The 20280-nt window shown below is 32.4% G+C and overlaps 1 protein-coding gene and 1 non-coding gene across 5 annotated transcripts in view; both read right to left on the reverse strand.

Moving 5' to 3' along the window:
- KIF18A (kinesin family member 18A) overlaps positions 1–20280 on the reverse strand; it is a 77962-nt gene that overhangs the window by 33763 nt on the left and 23919 nt on the right. For all 4 annotated transcript variants that reach the window (XR_012122664.1, XM_017672775.3, XM_073216349.1 and 1 more), the window contains exons 10-12: positions 19112–19274; positions 13206–13370; positions 8734–8855 (exon numbers count right to left, since the gene is read on the reverse strand). Coding sequence is in view for 3 of the 4 variants with exons in the window: in XM_017672775.3 (XP_017528264.2) it covers positions 8734–8855; positions 13206–13370; positions 19112–19274 (450 nt within the window). In the remaining variant the exon portion in view is untranslated. The remainder of the gene's footprint in view (positions 1–8733; positions 8856–13205; positions 13371–19111; positions 19275–20280) is intronic.
- Positions 7402–7464, reverse strand: LOC118971292 (small nucleolar RNA SNORD57). The gene has a single exon (XR_005059667.1). It is a non-coding gene; the product is annotated as a small nucleolar RNA SNORD57 (small nucleolar RNA).

Here is a 20280-nt window from a genome sequence, read left to right on the forward strand (position 1 = left end):
GTTCCAAGAAGAAAAGTTGTGGACAAGGATGGTGGTATGGGGAATCAATAGAGCAATGGATTCGTGGCTCTGTTTAAAAACCTTCCCTATCATTATTAATCAGAGCAGTACAGAATGTATCTATTTATGCATTAGATCTCCATGTAAGTGTTCACTGAAGAAATGCCACAGCTAAATAGTTTTAAAGTTACAGACTCAACCAATGGTTCCTAACTTTTATATCAAGGAAGTTGTCAAACAACATAAATGACCTTGAAATGACTCCGTTCTGGTGTTCCAGCTGATTCATAAAATCCAGGAGAATACAATAATTTTAAGTATGGATAGGGCAGTAAGAAAAGAATAGGCATTAATTTTAACACACAAATAATGGCTTTACTGCCCACGAGTCTTAAGTATTTAGATAGCATTAAATAGTCTGTGACATTTTTCTTTTTGGTGAGGGTGGGGAATACTCCATTTGAGCCAAGTATGTAACAACTAAAGGGAAAAGTCATTAATAAGAAAGGCCATCAAAACAATTGCTTATTGAGCATTTATACTAATCAGCACAGGTGTTATGTAACGAGAACACGGAAGGCCTGAGGGTGTTATTCTTAGAAAGGCTTACTAGCAAGGTTGGCCCTTGATTGGCATTGTGAAACCTGAATTTTGAGAGGGTTCCCATCTTTTTTAAAACTGCTAAGAGTGGCTTACTGTGCTTAAATTATTTGTACAAGCAATTGTACAACTGCTTTCCTTCTGGAACAACTGCTTTCCTTCTGGAAAGTCTGGAATTTTGGTACATTCTAGTCAGAGGATGTCTATGCAACTAGCTCCGAATAAAAACCCAAGGCAGTAAGCGTCTAGTAAGATTCCAAAATAGACAACATTTCAAATGTGTTGTCACAACTTTTTTGCTCAAGGACTTAGGTACATACTGTGTGGGTTCACTTGGAAGAGGACGCTTGAAAGTTTGTCTCTGGCTTCCTTTGGAGTTTGCCCCATGTGACTTTTCTTTTTGCTGATTTTGTTTTGCATGCTTTTATTATAATAAATCATAACTATGAAGACAACTATATGATGGGTCCTGTGAGTCATCCTAGTAAATCATCAAACCTGGAGGTAGTCTTACAGATCCACAACATGTGTTATATATGTATGCTTGTTTGCATGTACGTATTTACTTATGCATTCATTCACATTTTTTTCTGATTTGATATTTGTATATATTGCAAAATGATAAGCATAAGTCTAGTTAACATCTGTCACCATACAGTTAAAAATTTTTTTCTTGCGATGAGAACTTTTAAGACCTACTCTCTTAGCAACTTTCAGATATGAAATATAGTACCATTAATTCTAGGTGCCATGCTGAACATTACATCTCCATGACTAATTTATTTACTAACTGGAAGTTTGTATCCTTTGACTCCCTTTACCTCACCCAGCCCCAGCCCTCACTGCTGGCAACCACTAATCTATTCTCTTTATCTATGAGCTTGTTTATTTATTTTATTTATTTTATTAAGGTATCACTGATATGCACTCTTATGAATGTTTCACAAGAAAAACAATGTGGTTATTACATTCACCCTTATTATCAAGATCCCCCCCATACCCCATTGCAGTCACTGTCCATCAGTGTAGTAAGATGCCACAGAGTCCCTATTTGTCTTCTCTAAGCTACACTGTCTTCCCCGTGTCCCCACACACACCATGTGTACCAATCATGATACCCTAACCCACAACCCTCTTCTCCCTCCCCCACCCCTCCCCTTTGGTAACTACTAGTCCCTTCTTGGAGTCTGTGAGTCTGCTGCTATTTTGTTCCTTCAGTTTTGCTTCATTGTTATACTCCACAAATGAGGGAAATCATTTGGCACTTATCTTTCTCTGCCTGGCTTATTTCACTGAGCATAATGTCCCCTCCAGCTCCATCCATGTTGTTGCAAATGGTAGGATTTGTTTCTTTCTTATGGCTGAATAGTATTCCATTGTGTATATGTACCACATCTTCTTTATCTATTCATCTACTGATGGACATTTAGGTTGCTTCCGTATCTTGGCTATTGTAAATAGTGCTGCGATAAACACAGGGGTGCATATATCTTTCTGAACAACAAATGCTGGCAAGGATGCTGAGAAAGGGAAACCCTCCTACACTGCTGGTGAGAATGTAAACTACTTCAACCATTGTGGAAAGCAATATGGAGGTTCCTCAAAAAACTAAAAATAGAAATACCAATTGACCCAGGAATTCCACTCCTAGGAATTTATCCAAAGAAAACAAGTTCTCAGATTCAAAAAGACATATGTTTATTTGTTTTTAAGATTCCACATATAAGTGAGATAACATGGTATTTATTTTCCTCTGTTGACTTATATCACTTAGTATAATGACCTCAAGGTACATCATGTCACCACTGGACGATCTCATCATTTTTTATGGCTGAATAATATTCTGTTGTATATATATATATGTGTCTGTGTATGTATCACTTTTTCTTTATCCATTCATCTGTCAATGGACACTTAGGCTGTTTCCAAATCTTGGCTATCATAAATAACATTGCAATGAAGAGGGTGTGCATACATCTTTTGGCATTAGTGTTTTTTTTTGGATAAATAAGCAGAAGTGCAATGGCTGGATAATATAGTACTTCTATTTTTAATTATTTTGAGGAATCTCCATAGTATTTTCCACAGTGGCTGCACCAACTTTCACTCTCAACAGTGCACAAGGGTTCCCTTTTCTCCACATTCCTGGCAACACTTATTTCTTGTCTTTTTGATAAGTCATTCTAACAAACGTGAGGTAATATTTCATTGTGGTTTTAATTTTCATGTCCCTGATTAGTGATGTTGAGCAAATTTTCTTAAGTCTGTTGGCCATCTGTATGTCTTTTTTGGAAAAATGTCTATGTAGATCTCCTACCCATTTTTAATTGGATTTTTATTTTGTTATTGAGTTGCATGAATTTTTTTATATGTATATATATTTAGGGTATTAGGCCCTCATCAGAAAAATTACTTGGAATTATTTCCCTCTATTCAGTATGAAACTTATGTTGATGATTTCATTTTCTGTGTGGAAGTTTTTCAGATTGATTTAGTTTTACTTGTTTATTTTTGCTTTTGTTGTCTTTGCTTTGCCTTGAATTTTGTCAAATCCAAAAAATCACCACCAAGATCTATGTCCAGATTATCACCTATGTTTTCTTCTAGGAGTTTTATGGCTTTAGGTCCATTTAGGTTAACTTTTATTTATGGTAAAAATAAAGCATGTGGCTGTCCAGTTTTCTCAGCACCATTTATTGAGGAGATTGTCCTTTGCCAATTGTATATTCTTGGCTCCTATCTCATAAATTAATTGGTAATATATGCATGGGTTTATTTTTGGGCTCTCTATTCTGTTCATTGATGTGTGGATTTGTTTTTAGGCTCATGCCATATTGTTTTGATTACTCTAGCTTTGTAATATACTTTGAAATCAGGGCATGTGATGCTTCAAACTTTATTTTTCTTTTTAAAGACTGCTTAGGTTATTTGGTGTCTTTTGTGGTTCAAAACACAGTTTAGAATTGTTTGTTCTAGAAATGATCCTGTGAAAGATGCTATTGGAGTTTTTATAGGGATTCCACTGAATCTGTAGAGTGCTTTGGGTAGCATGGATATTTTACTAATATTAATTCTTCCATCCGTGAGCACAGATTATCTTCATACACATTTGTGTCTTCTTCAAATTCTTTAATCAATGTCTTACAGTTTTCAGTGTACAGGTCATTCACTATCTTGGTTAACTTTATTCCTAGGTATTCTTTTTGATGCAATTATAAGTGGGACTGTTTACTCTTTCTGACAATTTATTATTAGTGTGTAGAAATGCAACAGATTTCTGTATATTGATTTTCTACCCCACAACTTTACTGAATTGATTTCATTTATTAGTTCTAACAGTTTTTTGGTGGAATCTTTAGGGTTTACTATATGTAGCTGACCCTTGAACAATATGGGTTTGAACAGCGAAGGTCTACTCACACATGGAATTTTTCATAAATATATTGGAAAATATTTTGGAAATTTGCAATAATTTGAAAAAAAAATGCTTTCCTTTCCCAGCTTAATTTATTGTAAAAATACAAATAAAATATAATAAACTTAACATATATGTATCAGTTAACTATCTTATGTTATTGGTAAGGCTTACAGTTAAGAGTAGGGTATTTGTGGTTAAGTTTTCAGAGTAAAAAATTATATGTAGATTTTAAACTGTGTGGGGGTTGGTACTCCTAACATATTGATCAAAAGTCAACTGTATAGTATCATGTCATCTATAAATAGTAACAGTTTAAATTCTTCCATTCTAATTTGGATGGCTTTATTTCTTTTTCTTGCCTAATTGCTCTGATTATAACTTCTAATACTATGTTTAATAAAAGTGGCAAGAGTGAGTACCTTTGTCTTTTTCCTGACCTTAAAGGAAAAGCTTTCAGTTTTTCATAACTGAGTATGATGTTAGCTGTGGGCATGCCATATATGGTCTTAACTATGTTGTGGTATGTTCCCTCTATACCACTTTGTTGGGAGTTTTTATCATAAATGGGTGTTGAGTTTTGTCAAATGCTTTTTCTGAACCCATTGAAATATTTTTACCCTTCTTTTTGTTAATATGGTGGATTACATTGATTTGTGTATGTTTAACCATTCTTGCACCCCTGAAATAAATCCCACTTGATCATGGTGTATGATCCTTTCAATGTATTGTTGAATTTAGTTTGCCAATATTTTGTTGAGGATTTTGCATCTTTGGATATTAGCCTATAATTTTCTTTCTTGTAGTAACCTTGTCCAGTTTTAGAATAAGGGTACTGCTGACCTCATAAAATGAGTTTCTGAAGTGTTCTTCCTGTTTTATTTTTTGGAATAGTTTTAGAAGGACTGATATTAATTCTTCTTTGAATGTTTGGTAGAATTCACAAGTGAAGACTTCTAGTCCTGGATTTTTGTTTATAGGGAAATTTTAAATTATTCAATCAATCTCATTACTAGCAATCAATCTGTTCATATTTTCTAATTCTTCATGATTGAGTCCTGGTAAGTTGTATGTTTCTGGGAATTTATCTATTACTTTTAGGTTGTCCAATTGTCATGCTATTGTTAGTAGTCTCTTCTGATCCTTTGTATTTCCATGGTGTCAGTTCTAACATCTCTTTCATTTCTGATTTTACTTATTTGAGCCCTCCCTCTTTTTTTATTTCTGAGTGTAGCTGAAGGTCTGTCAATTTCATTAATCTTTTCAAAGAATGGGGTTTTGGTTTCAATGATATTTCCTATTGTCTTTTTAGTCTCTTTTTATTTCCACTCTTATATTTGTTATTTTCTTCCTTCTATTGAATTTGGGTTTCAGTTATTCTTTTTCAAGTTCTTTGTGTTGTAAAGTTAGGTTTTTTCATATTTTTATTGTTTTTTTTGAGGCAGGCATTTGTTCTTATGAACTTTCCTCTTAGAACTGCATAAATTTTGGTATGTTGAATTTCTATTTTCATTTGTCTCAATTTCCTTACTAGTTAGTAATCAGCCTGTTCAGATTTTTTTATTTTGGTTTTGATTTCTTTGTTAATCTATTGGGTGTTCTACAGTATGTTGTTATTCTCCACATATCTGTGAAATTTAGTTTTTTCTCGTAACTGATTTCTAGTTTCATACCACCATAGTCAATAAAGATCCTTGATATGATTTCAATCTTAAATTTGTTATTTGGCCTAACATGACCTACTATGAAGAATGTTTCACATGCACTTGTGAAGAATGTGTGTTCTGCTGCTTTTGGATGAAATGTTCTGTTTACAGAAGGTACCTAACTTAACACTTTTTCAACTTTTTGATGGTGTGAAAGTGATTATGTACTCAGTAGAAACTGTACTTTGAATTTTGATGTTTCCCCAAGCTAGAATATGAGATATTATACTCTATTGTGATACTGGGCAGTGGGAGTGAGCTCCAGCTTCTAGTCAGCCATGTAAACAACTGATATATTTACAACAATTCTGTACCCATATACCCATTTTTTTCATTTTCAGACAGAATTCAATAAATTACATAAAATATTCAATACTTTATTATAAAATAGGCTTTGTGTTAGATGATTTTGCCAAACTGTAGGCCACCGTAAGTATTGTAAGCACATTTAAAGTAGGCTATGCTAAGTTATGATGTTTGGTAGGTTAGTTGTAGTAAAATTAATTTCAATTTATGATATTTTCAACTTAAAATGTGTTTATCATGACATAATCCCATCATAAATCAAGGAAGATTTATCTGTTAAGGCCATCTGGTTTAATGTGTCATTTAAGGCCAATGTTTCCCTACTGATTTTCTGTCATGATGATCTATCCATTGATTTAAATGGGGTATTAAAGTCCCCAATTATTGTGTTGTTATTTCTCCCTTTAGGTCTGTTTTATATATTTAGGTGCTTCTATGTTGGGTGCACATTTCCAAATGTCTAATGTTGTTAGATTGACCCTTTACCATATAATACCCTTGCCTCTCATTACAGTCTTTGTTTAAAGTCTATTTCATTAAATATAAGTATAGGTATTTCAGTTTCCTTTGGTTTCGATTAGCATAGAATCTTTTTCCATCCCTTCACTTTCAGTCTTTGCATATTCTTATGCCTGAAGTGAGTCACTTATAGACAGGATATTGATGGGTCTTGCTTTTTATTCATTCAGTCACTCAATGCCTTTTGATTGGAGAAATTAGTCCATTTGCATTCAAAGTAATTATAGATAGGTATAACATTAGTACATTTTGTTCATTGTTTTCTGGCTATTTAATAGTTCCTCTGTCCCTTCTTGTCTTGCTCTCTTCGCTTGTGATTTGATGACTATCTTTAGAGGTATTCATGGATTCCTTTCTCATTATCTTTTGTTTATCTACTACAGGTGTTTGCTTGGTGCTACCATGAGGAACAAATAACAACTTATAACACTCAGTTTTAAGTTGATAGCAAGTTAAGTTTAAATGCATTCTAAAGTTCTACAAATTTACTTTCCATGTATCTCCCACGTTTTATATTTTTGAGTCACATTTAACATCTCTTTATCTTGTGTATCCCATTATTGTAGTTACACTTTTCCTACTTTTTTCTTTTAACCTTTATTCTAGCTTTATAAATGATTAATCTACTACAATTAATATATATTTTAACTTTACCATTCAGATTTAAACTTTCATGTTTCTAATTGGCACACTTTCTTTTTTGCTTAAAAAAGTCCCTTTTTGTAAGAGTAATAAAATGTAATGGACTCCTTTAGCTTTTGCTTGTCTGGAAAACTGTTTCTCTTTTTCAATTCTGAATGATAACTTTACTGGGTAGTTTTCTTGGTTGGTAATTTTTCCCCCAGCACCTTAATTATATATTAAATCAGTTTTTGCCTCCACTCTACAAAGTCAAGCTAAGGCAGTTCATCTTCTCTTATTTTTTGTCATTTATTCCTTTCAAAATCTTTATAAGGAAAGTACTATAATCTATTTCAACATATAAAGAAACTAAGCTTACTTGAGGTTAAGTAAGTGAGGTTATGCAAGGCTATACTGCTAATACAAACAAGAATTCCAGACCAACTATAAGCTCATTCTTTTTGTACTATGTCAGCTTGCCTGTTAAGCTTTGGTTCACCAATTTTCTACATAAGAGGCAGAAATATTTTTTGCCTATTTTGAGGCAAAAATTTATCTTAAATGTATTAATCTATTTGTCTGATACAACAAATACAGTATGGTTGTAATAAATTAATGTTTCTTTGATAGCTTTAGCTCTTGTACATAGTTTGATGGCTAGTAAATGAATATTCAATATCTATTCTAGGTTTAGACATAGAAAGTATGAGTTTAGCTTGAACTTCTACCCACAGAAGAATGTTTCCTTTCTTTTTTTCCCCCTTTTTATTCTTTTTAAGATCACTATTCTAATAAGATCTCCCTTAAATCAAAAGTATGGAAAATTAATTAGCAGTTATTTAAGAATACTAGTAGACCACAATAGAATTTTAGGCTACCAGAAATCCGTTAGAGAAATTTCTTATTTTTAAAGAACATGAAAGTGACACTTAAGGAGTTGACTGACATATCAAGGTAATGAAAATAAAGATTAAGCTATATTTTGTTTTTTTTTACCATTATGTTTTAAAAATCAGAAGATGCTACTACTGAGGTAGAAGAGAGAGCATGAAAGAGCTACTATAGTATCACATAAAAACTGGGACACATTATGTTAAAAAAATATAAAATTTTAGTAATTTCATTTCAATGACAGCAAAAAAAATGATTCTTGAATTATGAATGCTTAAAATTACCTACTTAAAAACTCAGTTGGTATTAACAGTAATTGCTTCCAAGAGGAGAAATGGATAGCTTGAAGATAGGTAGAAGATACACTCTTTTTCACTAGATAAGTATCTTTGGAATTCTGTATTACATGGTATATATTACATAGAACAATAAATTTTTAGACAAATACTTCCAAAACTAAGAAACACACAAAAAAAATAGTTAGAGAACCACATATTTTATACTTTCTCAATGTTTTCTAACTCTGTATGCTTTGTGATGTTGGTAAACACTTATAATAATGTACCCTCTATACCATAAAATTCAATTTTCTGTCAGTGGAAAACTGAACTATATTTCACGTTTCTTAGGTTTATAGTATTAACATTTATACAATAGGTAAATCCATATACTTACCCCTCAGTCTGCTTGTGTTGTTGTTCTTGAAGACAAGCTAGATCCATCATGTGTTTAATTTGTGCTTTCAAATCTTTATTCTGCAGATGCAAATGGTGACACTGAAGATCTTTATTGAGTTCCTGAGGAAAACAATGCAAACTATACTTCAGATTCCTTTATGAATGTTAAAATTAAATGAATTTTAAAAGATTTTATATTGGTGTCAATAGTACTAATATTTTACATATGAAATGATATGTTTAGAAATAACTTGAAAAGTATGTTTTCTGGTACAGGTGGTCTTACAAGCAAAATAAGCTTCAATTTTCTCAGAAACTGAATGTTATGAACTCAGAAAAGTTAGGATGACAGTTTCTTGGTCTATCCACCTTGATCATAATGCTTTACAAGTACATGAACATAGCCAGTTTTTGATTAAATTTCAGTTCCTCAGGGAGGTTTTTCCTGAGCATTATACTTAAAGATGGACACTCTCCACCCTTAATAGTTTTGCCATAGCACTGATTAGTAACAATTTCATTTTTTTGTTTATAGCTTCTCTGTCTGTATTAGAATGTAAAGTTTACAACCAGGAAAGAGGCTGTGTCAAACTAGTTCAGTATCATAGCCTTAGAGTACAATGTCTGGAGTTACATCCAATAAAAATTTCTCACCTCATTAATCGTGGTATAAGCTCCTTTTTAGAGCAAAAGTACGAAAAAGTCTTTTGTAGATTCCCATTTTCCTAAGCTCAAGTGTTCTCTAATCTACCATCTACAACTACCTGTCTTTCCTTAAACCCACTAAATCTTAAGTATTGAGAAATGTCAGTTAAGTGGTTACCTAAATTTGAATGGTAATAATCCAATGACATTCTCAGAATCTTTATTGGGAAAATTTTAGTCAATATAATGAAAAAGGAATGCAGTTGTTTGGACATTGTGAGGTGCTACCACAGGCAAAGGAGCTATGCTTAGAAATTTCCTCCTGGGGACAATTCCCATAGTCCATTACAGCTTTTCAATATTCCTTCCCAGTCTGCAGATGGCCACTGCTTCTCTAAAAGCTTAACATTTTTTTCTTCTTTTTCTTTTTTCCCCGAATATTTCCTATACCAGTGGTAGGCATTATGACAAGGAAACAATGTCACCTATGTTTCTGAGCTATATTAAAACTGAGATTGTTTACTCACCTGATTCATAACTACATTCAAGAAATATAGCAAGTATTTTAGAGAAAACTCTCTTTAGGGAGTGAGGATGATATGCTTAAAGCACTGGCCTACATATAAGGTGATTTTAGAGATGGTCTCAGCCATGACACAAATAATATCTTAAGCCAAAAATATATATAGTGTTTATGCAGATCAATTAACTTGACTAAAACTTAAGAGCTTGACTAGATAATCTCTTTAGTCTTTTCCAGTTAGAAAATTCAATGATCCTAATAGTTTGAACACATTTTCCAAATATTCCATCTTTTCTCTTTTAAAAAAAATCCCTCTGTATATACTTCCTTCAATATGTTATTCTTTATCTTCTTGATTCACTCTTTTAAAGAGACAAGCTTTGATTGTATAATTATATGGTCAATAATGGGCCTTGGCTAGCTAGGCCTCTTTAGAAAATAAGTTTACAATTTAAGTCTTTTCTTATTGTTATTAATACACTAATGAATGAAATTGAATGGAAGAGCATGGCCTATTTTGAGAACTACAAGTTACTAATGGCTGAAATGAAGAATAATATAATGATAGGTGACATAAAACTCAAGAGGTATTTGGGAGCCATGCTAGACCTGGGAAATCATAAAACAGAGTTTATATTAGGGAAAAAGTACTGAAGACTGGTATGTTTAGAGTTAACTTTTAGAAAAGTCATTTTTGTTAAAGGAGGCAAAAAGGAAAAACAAATTACCAATAATGATATTAAAAAGAATTCATATCATTTTTTTAATGGGAGCTTATGATAAATATGGGACAGCAAAGGGCAAACAAGTAAATTTCTTCAATTGATTTTTTTGCCTCTTTAATACCAAACAATTTCTTAAGAACTTCCCTAAGTGGGGTTGTGTTATAAATTAGAATTTTCTTATATAAACACACTAAATTATAATACGAGTATAATGCAAATTATGTAAGGCTGCTAAGGGGAAAAAAAATCTAGTAGTAACACTAATGCTACTTGAACTGTACATCTAAAAATGGTTAAAACAGTAAATTTCATGTTACATTTTACCAAATACAAAAAAACTTTTGACTCTTCATTAGAAAGATTTGCCCACTAGAAGAGCTAATTATTCTACTAGATCATCATAGCTGTAAGTTATAATAATGAAGAAAACTAAAGAATCTTTAAGTTATTTTAAGCTAAGGTAAAAAATTTAACCAAAATACTTTTCATATTATGTCATTTAGACAATGATCAGGTTGTGAATAGACTGTTCTAGATATACAGGCTCTCTAAAAAATAATAAGTGAAACAAACCAAAAACTATAAACATTCAATATCTAACTTTTCAAGAGAATCAACTGTTGAGCACTGAATGGGAAACACTAAATTGGCTGTGGTTAATATATGTTTTCTCTGAAAATTTACTTTCCAGAACATGGCTTGGGTACTCTCATAGGTACTCTAATGGAGGATAGGTACTCTAATACTTCTTTGGTGAACCTCCACAACTTTAGATGCTACAGATCTAGCATGGAAATTTCAAGTTACTGTTTCTCAGTTTAGATAATAATCCTGATTATAATTTATTGATTAGTCATTGCCATTTTTTCTTACTCCTTTTAAATCATGTAAATATGTCCATTATCCATTATATGATCTTAAGATGAATATAGCATTTTTTAAAAAGTTAGCTTTAATTTTCTTCTACAGTAAATTCTTAATGATGTATCAATGGAAAAATGACTTTAAAAAAAGCAAAATTGTATGAATGTGACCTTCCCAATCTCCCATCTGGGAGAACATATAAACAGCTCTTTGATCAGATTCTCAAAGGCATTGATGACCCAAAAAGGTCAGAATCACTCTTTTGGAGGAAAAATGGAAAATATAGTTTATAATGTGGCTAACTTTGTTGTGCTCCTTTTTTATACACCTTTTTTTGGCTATTGATGTCTATGCTACTGTTGCTTAGAATATTATTAAACTATTATGTGTTAAGTGGTGGTAGGTTTTGGCATACAGCATTTCATTTAAGTTTATAATGCCCTTAACTATATTCGTAGATGAGAAATTAGGATAATAAAATTAAAACAACTTGTCCAAAGTCATACAGTTAGTGTTAAGAGTTAGTATTCAACACATCAAATACAAGAATTGCTGATTGCTCTAACTCCAAAGTCTATTCTCAAACCAATATTTACATTCTCTCTGTAGGGAATAATCTAAAGCGATTTGTCAATTAAGTTATATTCTAAAATACTATTAAAGTATGTATGTACTACATTTAGTTACCAATCTACTGAAATAACTGGATGGCATACTTTCAGCAAGATATTTTGCAGGCTTCTAGAATTACTGGGGTATAGATTATGTAGGTGGGTGACACTCAGGGAATCTCCACATTAGAACCATTTAGTCATTGTTTGTCTTTGGCTTTCTTCTTAAGAAACAAGGTATCTGCTACTTCTGGTTGCTCCTTTTACTACCTTGAACTGTCATCATTGACTACTCCTGCTCATCTTCTTACTCTCCAGTTTGAGCTTTAATGCTAAAAGGATGGCCATTGACTTATTGTTAGTCAATCAGAGAATCCATTTCCCAAGTCATGATACATTGGCTAGTATCTTTGAATCATAATAAAAAATTGACTATTTACAATCACTAGCTGCATTCATTTGTTATTGAATATTTTATATTTTATTTCACTTTTATTTTTAGTCTAGTACTTTTCTAGAAATTTGAAGATTTAAGAGGGCTAGATACCAATTAGGTGATACAAATACAGAATTTCAGAAATGCATGATCAAAGTAAAGACTAGATGCTCCTTCTTTTTCAAAAAGAGTGTAAAGAAGTTCTTTTAAAGTATTAGGATCAAAATTAGTTACTTTGTAGCAGTTACTTGCTAGTTGCTTATTCCTTATTTGTTTCCTCCTTCTTTCTTATTAAGAGAAATCTAATTATGCTCAGGGTGATAATGTGTCCAGCAAACTTACACTGCCTATGATAAATCTTCAAGTAGCTTGATATAGAATTACTTTATTCTAACTTATGAATTACCTCATAAAAGAACGTAAATGCTTAAGAGTAATAACTTTTAAGATTATCTTTACTCTTCTGAAAATACAGAAAAGGCAACTCTAGTGGGTAAATTAGTGAAGCAGTGGATATATTCAGTTAAAAACAATAAAATGTCAATTAACTCTTACATGAGGCAATGGCTATCTTACAGAAGATATTTACTCGAAAACAAAGACAATGAATTTGAAAAGCTCAGTTTATATAAAATTAATCTAAATACACAAACACAAAGTCTGTACCTTTGCAATATGAACATTTTGACCTAATAGTCCCATTTCAGTTTCAACACGATGGAGCCAATTAGTGTTCTCATCAAACTGCTTTAATTCTTCCTCCCTTTTCTTCTCTAGGTAACTGCGACGATTTTTCAACATTGCAAGTTTATGATCTCGTTTGCAAGTGGCCTGAAAAAACAAGGCATTTAATAGTCAACCTAATTTTTTTGATGTTTGAAGTACAGGATATTAGTAAAGTACTATATATTCTTAAAAGTGTGCTATTGTAGCCTATTAAGCTAGTCTATACTTTTGTACTTAAAACTATTTCCCCTTTGAAATCTCACAATACCACTGCTTGTAGGAAAACAGGAAATTAAATTTTGAGTCATTTTTATAAAGTTACATGTTGAGTTTATGGCTTTAAGAAATACAATGGCCAGATTGAAGACTATAGCTTTGTTTTTGGTGCTAAAATATATTCTTTTAAATGTTGCATTTGAAAAGTTCATACAAGGTCTGATAAATCCATAATTTCTTTACTCAAAATCAACGCAAATTAATGATCTGCTCTTGTCCTCCCTCCAATTTTGAAAGATGTGAAGCAGTAAGTATCTATAGCTTTGGTTTTGCTTATGAGAACTGTAGATTGGCTTGTACAAATGGTCATTAAAAAATAGAGATTATATCACAGGGCTCATATCTGATCTTGCCTGATGGTTGGTTCAGGACCTATAATGGATATTCTGAATATTTTTGGTGTTTTACCTAGGCATGAACTGAGATCAGAACTTCAAGGGTCTTACACACTATCATGGGAACTGTAGGCCAGAACACCTTGACATCTCTGGGCTATTTGCCTACAGACAGTGAACTCAATAATCATTAGATATGATGGCTGGACCTGAGACAAAGATCTCCATAGATTAGAACAAGCACCTGCAGCTGGTTTGGGAAGTAGGGAACTACATGAATGACAAAAAGAACAGGAACTATATTAGAACTTAGTCAAAGACCTCACTCTCTTTAAGAGATAAAATTCTTATTACCTTTTATAAAAGATAAATTGATATTTTCTTGGGAAAAGCCAGGCATTAAAGATATTTGCAAAAATGTGGAAGAACAATGTCACTCTTCTTACTACCTTGTTCTGTTTTAGATAAACATAATTAGTTATTTTTCATTAAAGTGTTAATTATGCCTTCATGTAATGGGTTAATAAATTGTTTTAAAATTATCAGATAGATACAGTTTTGCAGATGTTAGTTTAAGTTTCTAATATGAGGATATTGGTTGATGGAATCCACACAAAGAAAAGCTCTTTGAGAGTTTTAAAAGGAGAAAGGGATCCTGAGACCTGAAAAGTTTAGAGACACTGCTGCTGTAACAGAAGGTAGAATATGTGGCTTCTTGACTTTCTTCTGCTTTTCAGCAGGTGTTAAAACTTAGGCAAGTCAGGCTCAGTAGGTCTTCAGTCATCTCATGTGAAAAAGGAACATAAAAGAACCTGCCTGAAGGAAGGCAGTTAAATCAAATTATCTTCATTTTGCTTTAACTTTTATAAATATTGTAGGTACTCTTGAAATCAGGGCAGTAGATGATCTGTGGGTCTGATGGAATCCAATATTTAATACCAAAAAGATACTAACTGAAAACCCCAAAAGGTATGTTTTGGATTTTACTTATTATATCCATCAAATATATACTCTGTGATTTCCTTCTCAGGGTACTTCTATTGAATCACTGTTCTGAAATAAACAGTCAAGTAAGTCTCTATACCTTCTCAGGGTACTTCCACTGAATCACTGTTCTGAAATAAACAGCAAGTGTTTGGGAATAAATTTTAAACTATACATGTTAAACCCTGACTTAAAGTAAAATGTTTCCCAATTAAGGTTTCAAAAGAGCTTTATATGTTTTATTAACAAAATCCCCAGAATATAACAAAAGATCTTGAGTGAGAACAAACATAATTTTAAAACTTAGGTGCTACTACCGCTTTGTGTGAAAGGACTGCTAACACAATAAACTTATATTTCACCAAAAAATAATCTGCAGATTATCTTTACATGGCCATAAAATTCCAGGAAATTCACTTTAATAGTTATTTCAGAGTCCATACTCTAACACCATTTATAGATGAATCAATGTTATGAGATTCTTTTAGCACTTCTGATGATAAACTTCTTTTGGTAAGGGTTCAAGAAAGATAAAAAATTCCTTGCCTTTGTGGTTTATTAAGACTAAGTTTGACACTTCAGTGCATAAAAACAAAAACAGAAAAAACCCTCAGCTTCTAGATGTTTTTTAATAATTAAACCACAACCAATAAATTTAAAGAGGTTTTATTTCCATTGCATATCCAGTCTCATAAAAATTGCTCTAAGAATTGGAACATATGGATTGAAATAACCAAAAGTAATAAATTATAAAAGGCAAGTGATCTGAAAAAAGGCTACTAAGCAGAAGAATAAAGATGAAGACGGAAAAAAAGTGAAAGAAACCTACGAAACCCATACCCCTACTTTATGTCTTAATCTTGCTAATGGCATTTAAAATTCAGTCGGGTAAGTAAGAGAGTAAAATAATCATTATTTAGCTTGGGGTTAAATAGACTAAGTTTATTAACTTTATTAAGTATAATACTCAAATGTTTTAAAAATGGCACTGATTGTAAACTCTGATAATGCTCTACACTGTTGCTTAAAAACTACCTTTTGACTACAAAAATAGATGGTACAATTCTAGGCGATCAAAGTTTCCACAATCTGGCCCACTCTTCTATCTTTCCAATTGACTCTCAATAATTTCCAATATGGCAAGTATGTCTTATATCATGTACCATCCACAATCCATTCATAGTGGTTAGCTCTGGCAACTTCAGGATAGTATGGCAATCAGTCAGTGATATCTGCTATGGTTAAGGGAATGGGAATTGGCAGGAAGTATTGAGAATAGTTATATACCTCCATACATACTATTCCACAAATATGCTATGCTCTGGTCAAACTGATATCCTATCTAGAACATACTATTCCTATTTGTTTTTCTCCTATTGATATTGTTATGCAAGGCCTAGTATAAATGTTATTTATCCACAAGGAAGCCTTCCTTAGCCATCATAATTGTAAGCCACTGTCTTCTTTGAATATGTATAGCATTTATAGTACTTACAGTAAAGCAGAATGATTAAGAGCGTAGACTCTGAGGCACTATGCTGTATAGTACAAAATCTCTATAGCTTATTTATCTTGTGTAACTGAAATTTTGTATGCTTTGTCTAATACTTGCTGGTTTTTTGCCTTCCCCACAGGCTGTGACAACCAGCATTCTACACTCCACTTCTGAGTTTGACTATTTTAGATTTTTCATATAAATGGTATGTAGAATTTGTTCTTTGTCTGACTTATTTCACTTAGCTTAACATCCCCCAGATTCATCTATGTTGTTACAAATTGCAGGCTTTTCTTCTCTTTTTAAAAGCTAAATGATATTCTATATTGTATGCTTAAAATTGCTGAGAGGGTATATTTTATACTAAGTATTGTTATTGCTGTAATTCTACTACTAATAAAGAGGATGAGAGGAAACTATAGGCTTATAGCACAGATTGTGGTGATTTTCACAAATGTATATTATTTCCAAGTCCATCAAGTTGTATACATCAAATATTTTACTGTATGTCAATCAATTCTTAAAATGGTTTAAAAAAAGCCATTTTCAATAAGGCATAATAAGTACATATTCAGTCAATGAATTAGTAAATTGAATTACTAAATAAATTAGTAAACTAATTTTGATAATGTAGTTTAATAACTACTAATAAATTGCCATCGATGATACATTAAATATTTTATGATTGATTTCTTAGCATATCATATCTTTCCCTTTCACTGGCTAAGAAAAAAATGAAATGCTGATTTTTCTTAAAGCACTATTTAAAATTTGATGGCTTTCAGACTTTAAAAAAAATTTTAAAAATTTATATATATTTGTTAATTCTGGGAAGGTAGGAAAAGAAAAACATGCTTGGGGTGGTGGTCTAGAGACTGGGAAGTTATTTATAAGAGAAAGCTTTTTAATAAGTCATACATGAATGTATCTCATGTATTATCTCTGTAACTAAATCACATAAAATACCAAAATAAAATTAAACTTAGTGACCCCAAAACTAGGGGGAATAATTATCCAGTATTTTCAAAATTTATTTTTCTGATCTTTGGTGATCTGGAGTTGCACATGTCAAGGTACACATTTTTTTATCCTATTTAATTGGAATTCATGCTTTTTGAATTTATCAGTCCATGAAGAAATCTAAATTTTGGGTACTGTTCTTTTCCCTTTTGCATTAATATATTTCCTTCAAAATATCTATTACATGAATGCATGACTTTTCAGTCTGTCCTTCATGTGATAACATCTTGTTCACACTTGCTATCTTTTTATTATGTATTTGGTGTGATTTCCTAAGATCTTCCAGTTTCTTTATTCTCTATTCAGCTCCATCTAATAATCAAAAGAATAGGGATGAGAGCACAGGCTCTGGAATCTGCTTGTTTGAGTTCAAATCACAGCTCTGACACCTATAAGTTATGTATCCTTGGACAAAATCACTTGTCTGTGCCTTGGTTCCCTCATCTTTATTATGAGGATAATAACATTACAGATTGGGTTGTTTGATAATTAATAAAGTGCTGAAAACATTGCCTAGTATTATACCTATAAACTGAAGTGAAATTTTTTAATTTCAGAGAATAAAATTTTGATTTCTGGAAGTTTCATTTGTTTTCTTCTCATATATGGATATTCTTGTTATCTTTGATTCCTCTGTTAATTCCCTTTTTGATGACATTGTTTCTTTTATAATTGTTATCAAATTTCTCTATTATCTGAAGTTTTGGGGAGGGTTTGTCATATTTGCTTATGAATTCCTTATAAGTCTAACTTGCTTATGGTAGATTGTTTCACCACATGTTTTGTCATTTTGGACAGTGAGTTCCTAGCAGTTTGAAGATAGGGTCTGTTTATTAGGCTGATTTTGCATTGCGGTGCCCAAATCCCCATATATTTTCACTGCTCTTATCATTTTCTGTGTTAATTTGTCACACTTAAGGGATATGCTAAATGAAATAATGGATTATAAAAATTCAAACCTCAAATCCTATGAAAAGTGTATCAATAATGACAGTTTTTAAGTGAGACTTTTGTCCTACCCCATGCTTGTTCTTTGTCTTCCTGTGCTAGGTGGTAAGATGTTTTTTCCTGGTGTCCTACCAACAGGAAGAGTGCAGGCCTCTGAGACTTCCAGCATCATGTGGGGACTGTCACACACTCCATCTCTGTTGTGTCCTTTACTTAAGTAGTGTTGTATATCAAAGGCAGCATAATGGTCATAGTCTGTGTGTGTGAAGGGGGAAAGCAGTGCACTATTGTCTTAAATAATGAAATTAAGTAAGAGTTGGGTCTGCTTTTTTTTGGCACCATGCAATGGAAATGCTAATGTAAGTGATAAAATATTCTTTCCTGGAAAAAAAAAAAACCCTAAAAAACTACTGTCTAAGTTGTAAAGTATTAGCTGCATCTGGGGTGAACTGCTCCAGTGCCCAACCTGTTGTTCCTAACTCTCCCTGAGTGTGTTAAGCTCATGTTACACATTCCAACTAACACAGACAGAAGCAAGAGTTGCAAGGAAGATTTTTTTTGTTTTTGTTTTTGTTTGTTTGTTTCACTTTTGTTTCTGACACCAAGGAACTTAATTTTGTTTCTTGTACACTTAACTATGTATTTAACAATGTTACTACATTTCTTCCAGCATTTCCGGGTGTTTGTAGAGAATAGGTGATTAAGTAACATTGCTTATCAAATGTCTAGAATTACAAGTCACCGTGTTTTTACATCCTCTAAAATTTAATTATCAAGTTGTTAAATACCTTTTCTACTTTGTCTTCAGAACACATCATTTCTATCTGTTTATGGCACTGTTGTTGATAGAATGATTTAAGTTCATTTTCTTTAAGTAGCATTTCCAACTTCAGACATTCTTCCCTGATTTCTTCTCGATTATGGAACAAGCAGTTCAGAGTTTCTTGAAATCTACCAAAAATGAACACATTATAGAATCTCACTAATTTGTGATAGATGTTACAAAGTTTACTTAAAGGCATGAACAAAAAAAATATGTACCACTCAGAATCAGACTCAATGATAAATAGCAAGTATAGTGATATATTTCCTATCAAATAACAAAAATATTTTGAAAGGTTTATCAACTTTATTTTTACTGTACTGGGTTTCTCTCTTTCTCCTTCAAGAAAATCATGTTATTAAAAGATATAAGTATTATAAGACCTCTGGTGTTAGTCATATACTGCTTAGCAAAAATAAAATATTTTCTCTTTAGGAAAAGGATGATAATCAGGATCTGCACTATCCCAATTCCAAAGGCCCTAGAAATACACAGTATTGTTTGTTGTTTTGGTGTTGGCTCACTGTGAAGAAAGAAGCAGTGGGTGGCATAATCATATGGTACCTCCATGGCCCCCTAGGGAAAGCGAGCTAGCCAGTTTTTAGCTTCAGAATTTGTTATACTGAAAACACACCATACGGTTAGGTACCCCCTACAGCCTGGCTGAGAGTCAGCTGACACCACCAGGACCCAAAACATTCACATTTACAGTGCAGTAAACCTAGGAAAGCCACTTGCATAGGGGAATACAGATTTAGAGAATCAAAGCTGGGGAGTTAGATTATCATCTCCTCCTAATGCATAAAGACCTCAAGCTGAATAACTCCTATAAAAACCCTAAAAGAAAACTGCAGTCCTGCATCCCCCAAGATCAGCAGAACATTGGACACAGCCATATTCTAATTTTATAAAAATACATATCCACCTCTAAGTCACAGTATGAACACTCACACAGAGGTAAAACTCTCAAAGAAAAATTAACTGTGAATCCTTTAAAATAAAACTAACAAAGTATAGCATTTAAAAATAAATGTTCTTTGGCCAGAATCTTGGATATACTTGTAAGGATCTGTGGTAAACACACTGCCTATTTACGTCAGTAACTCTTAATGAAACTCTATTAGGGATGAATAT

The sequence above is a fragment of the Manis javanica genome, chromosome 11, assembly GCF_040802235.1.
Source record: "Manis javanica isolate MJ-LG chromosome 11, MJ_LKY, whole genome shotgun sequence".
Taxonomy (NCBI): Eukaryota; Metazoa; Chordata; class Mammalia; order Pholidota; family Manidae; genus Manis; species Manis javanica.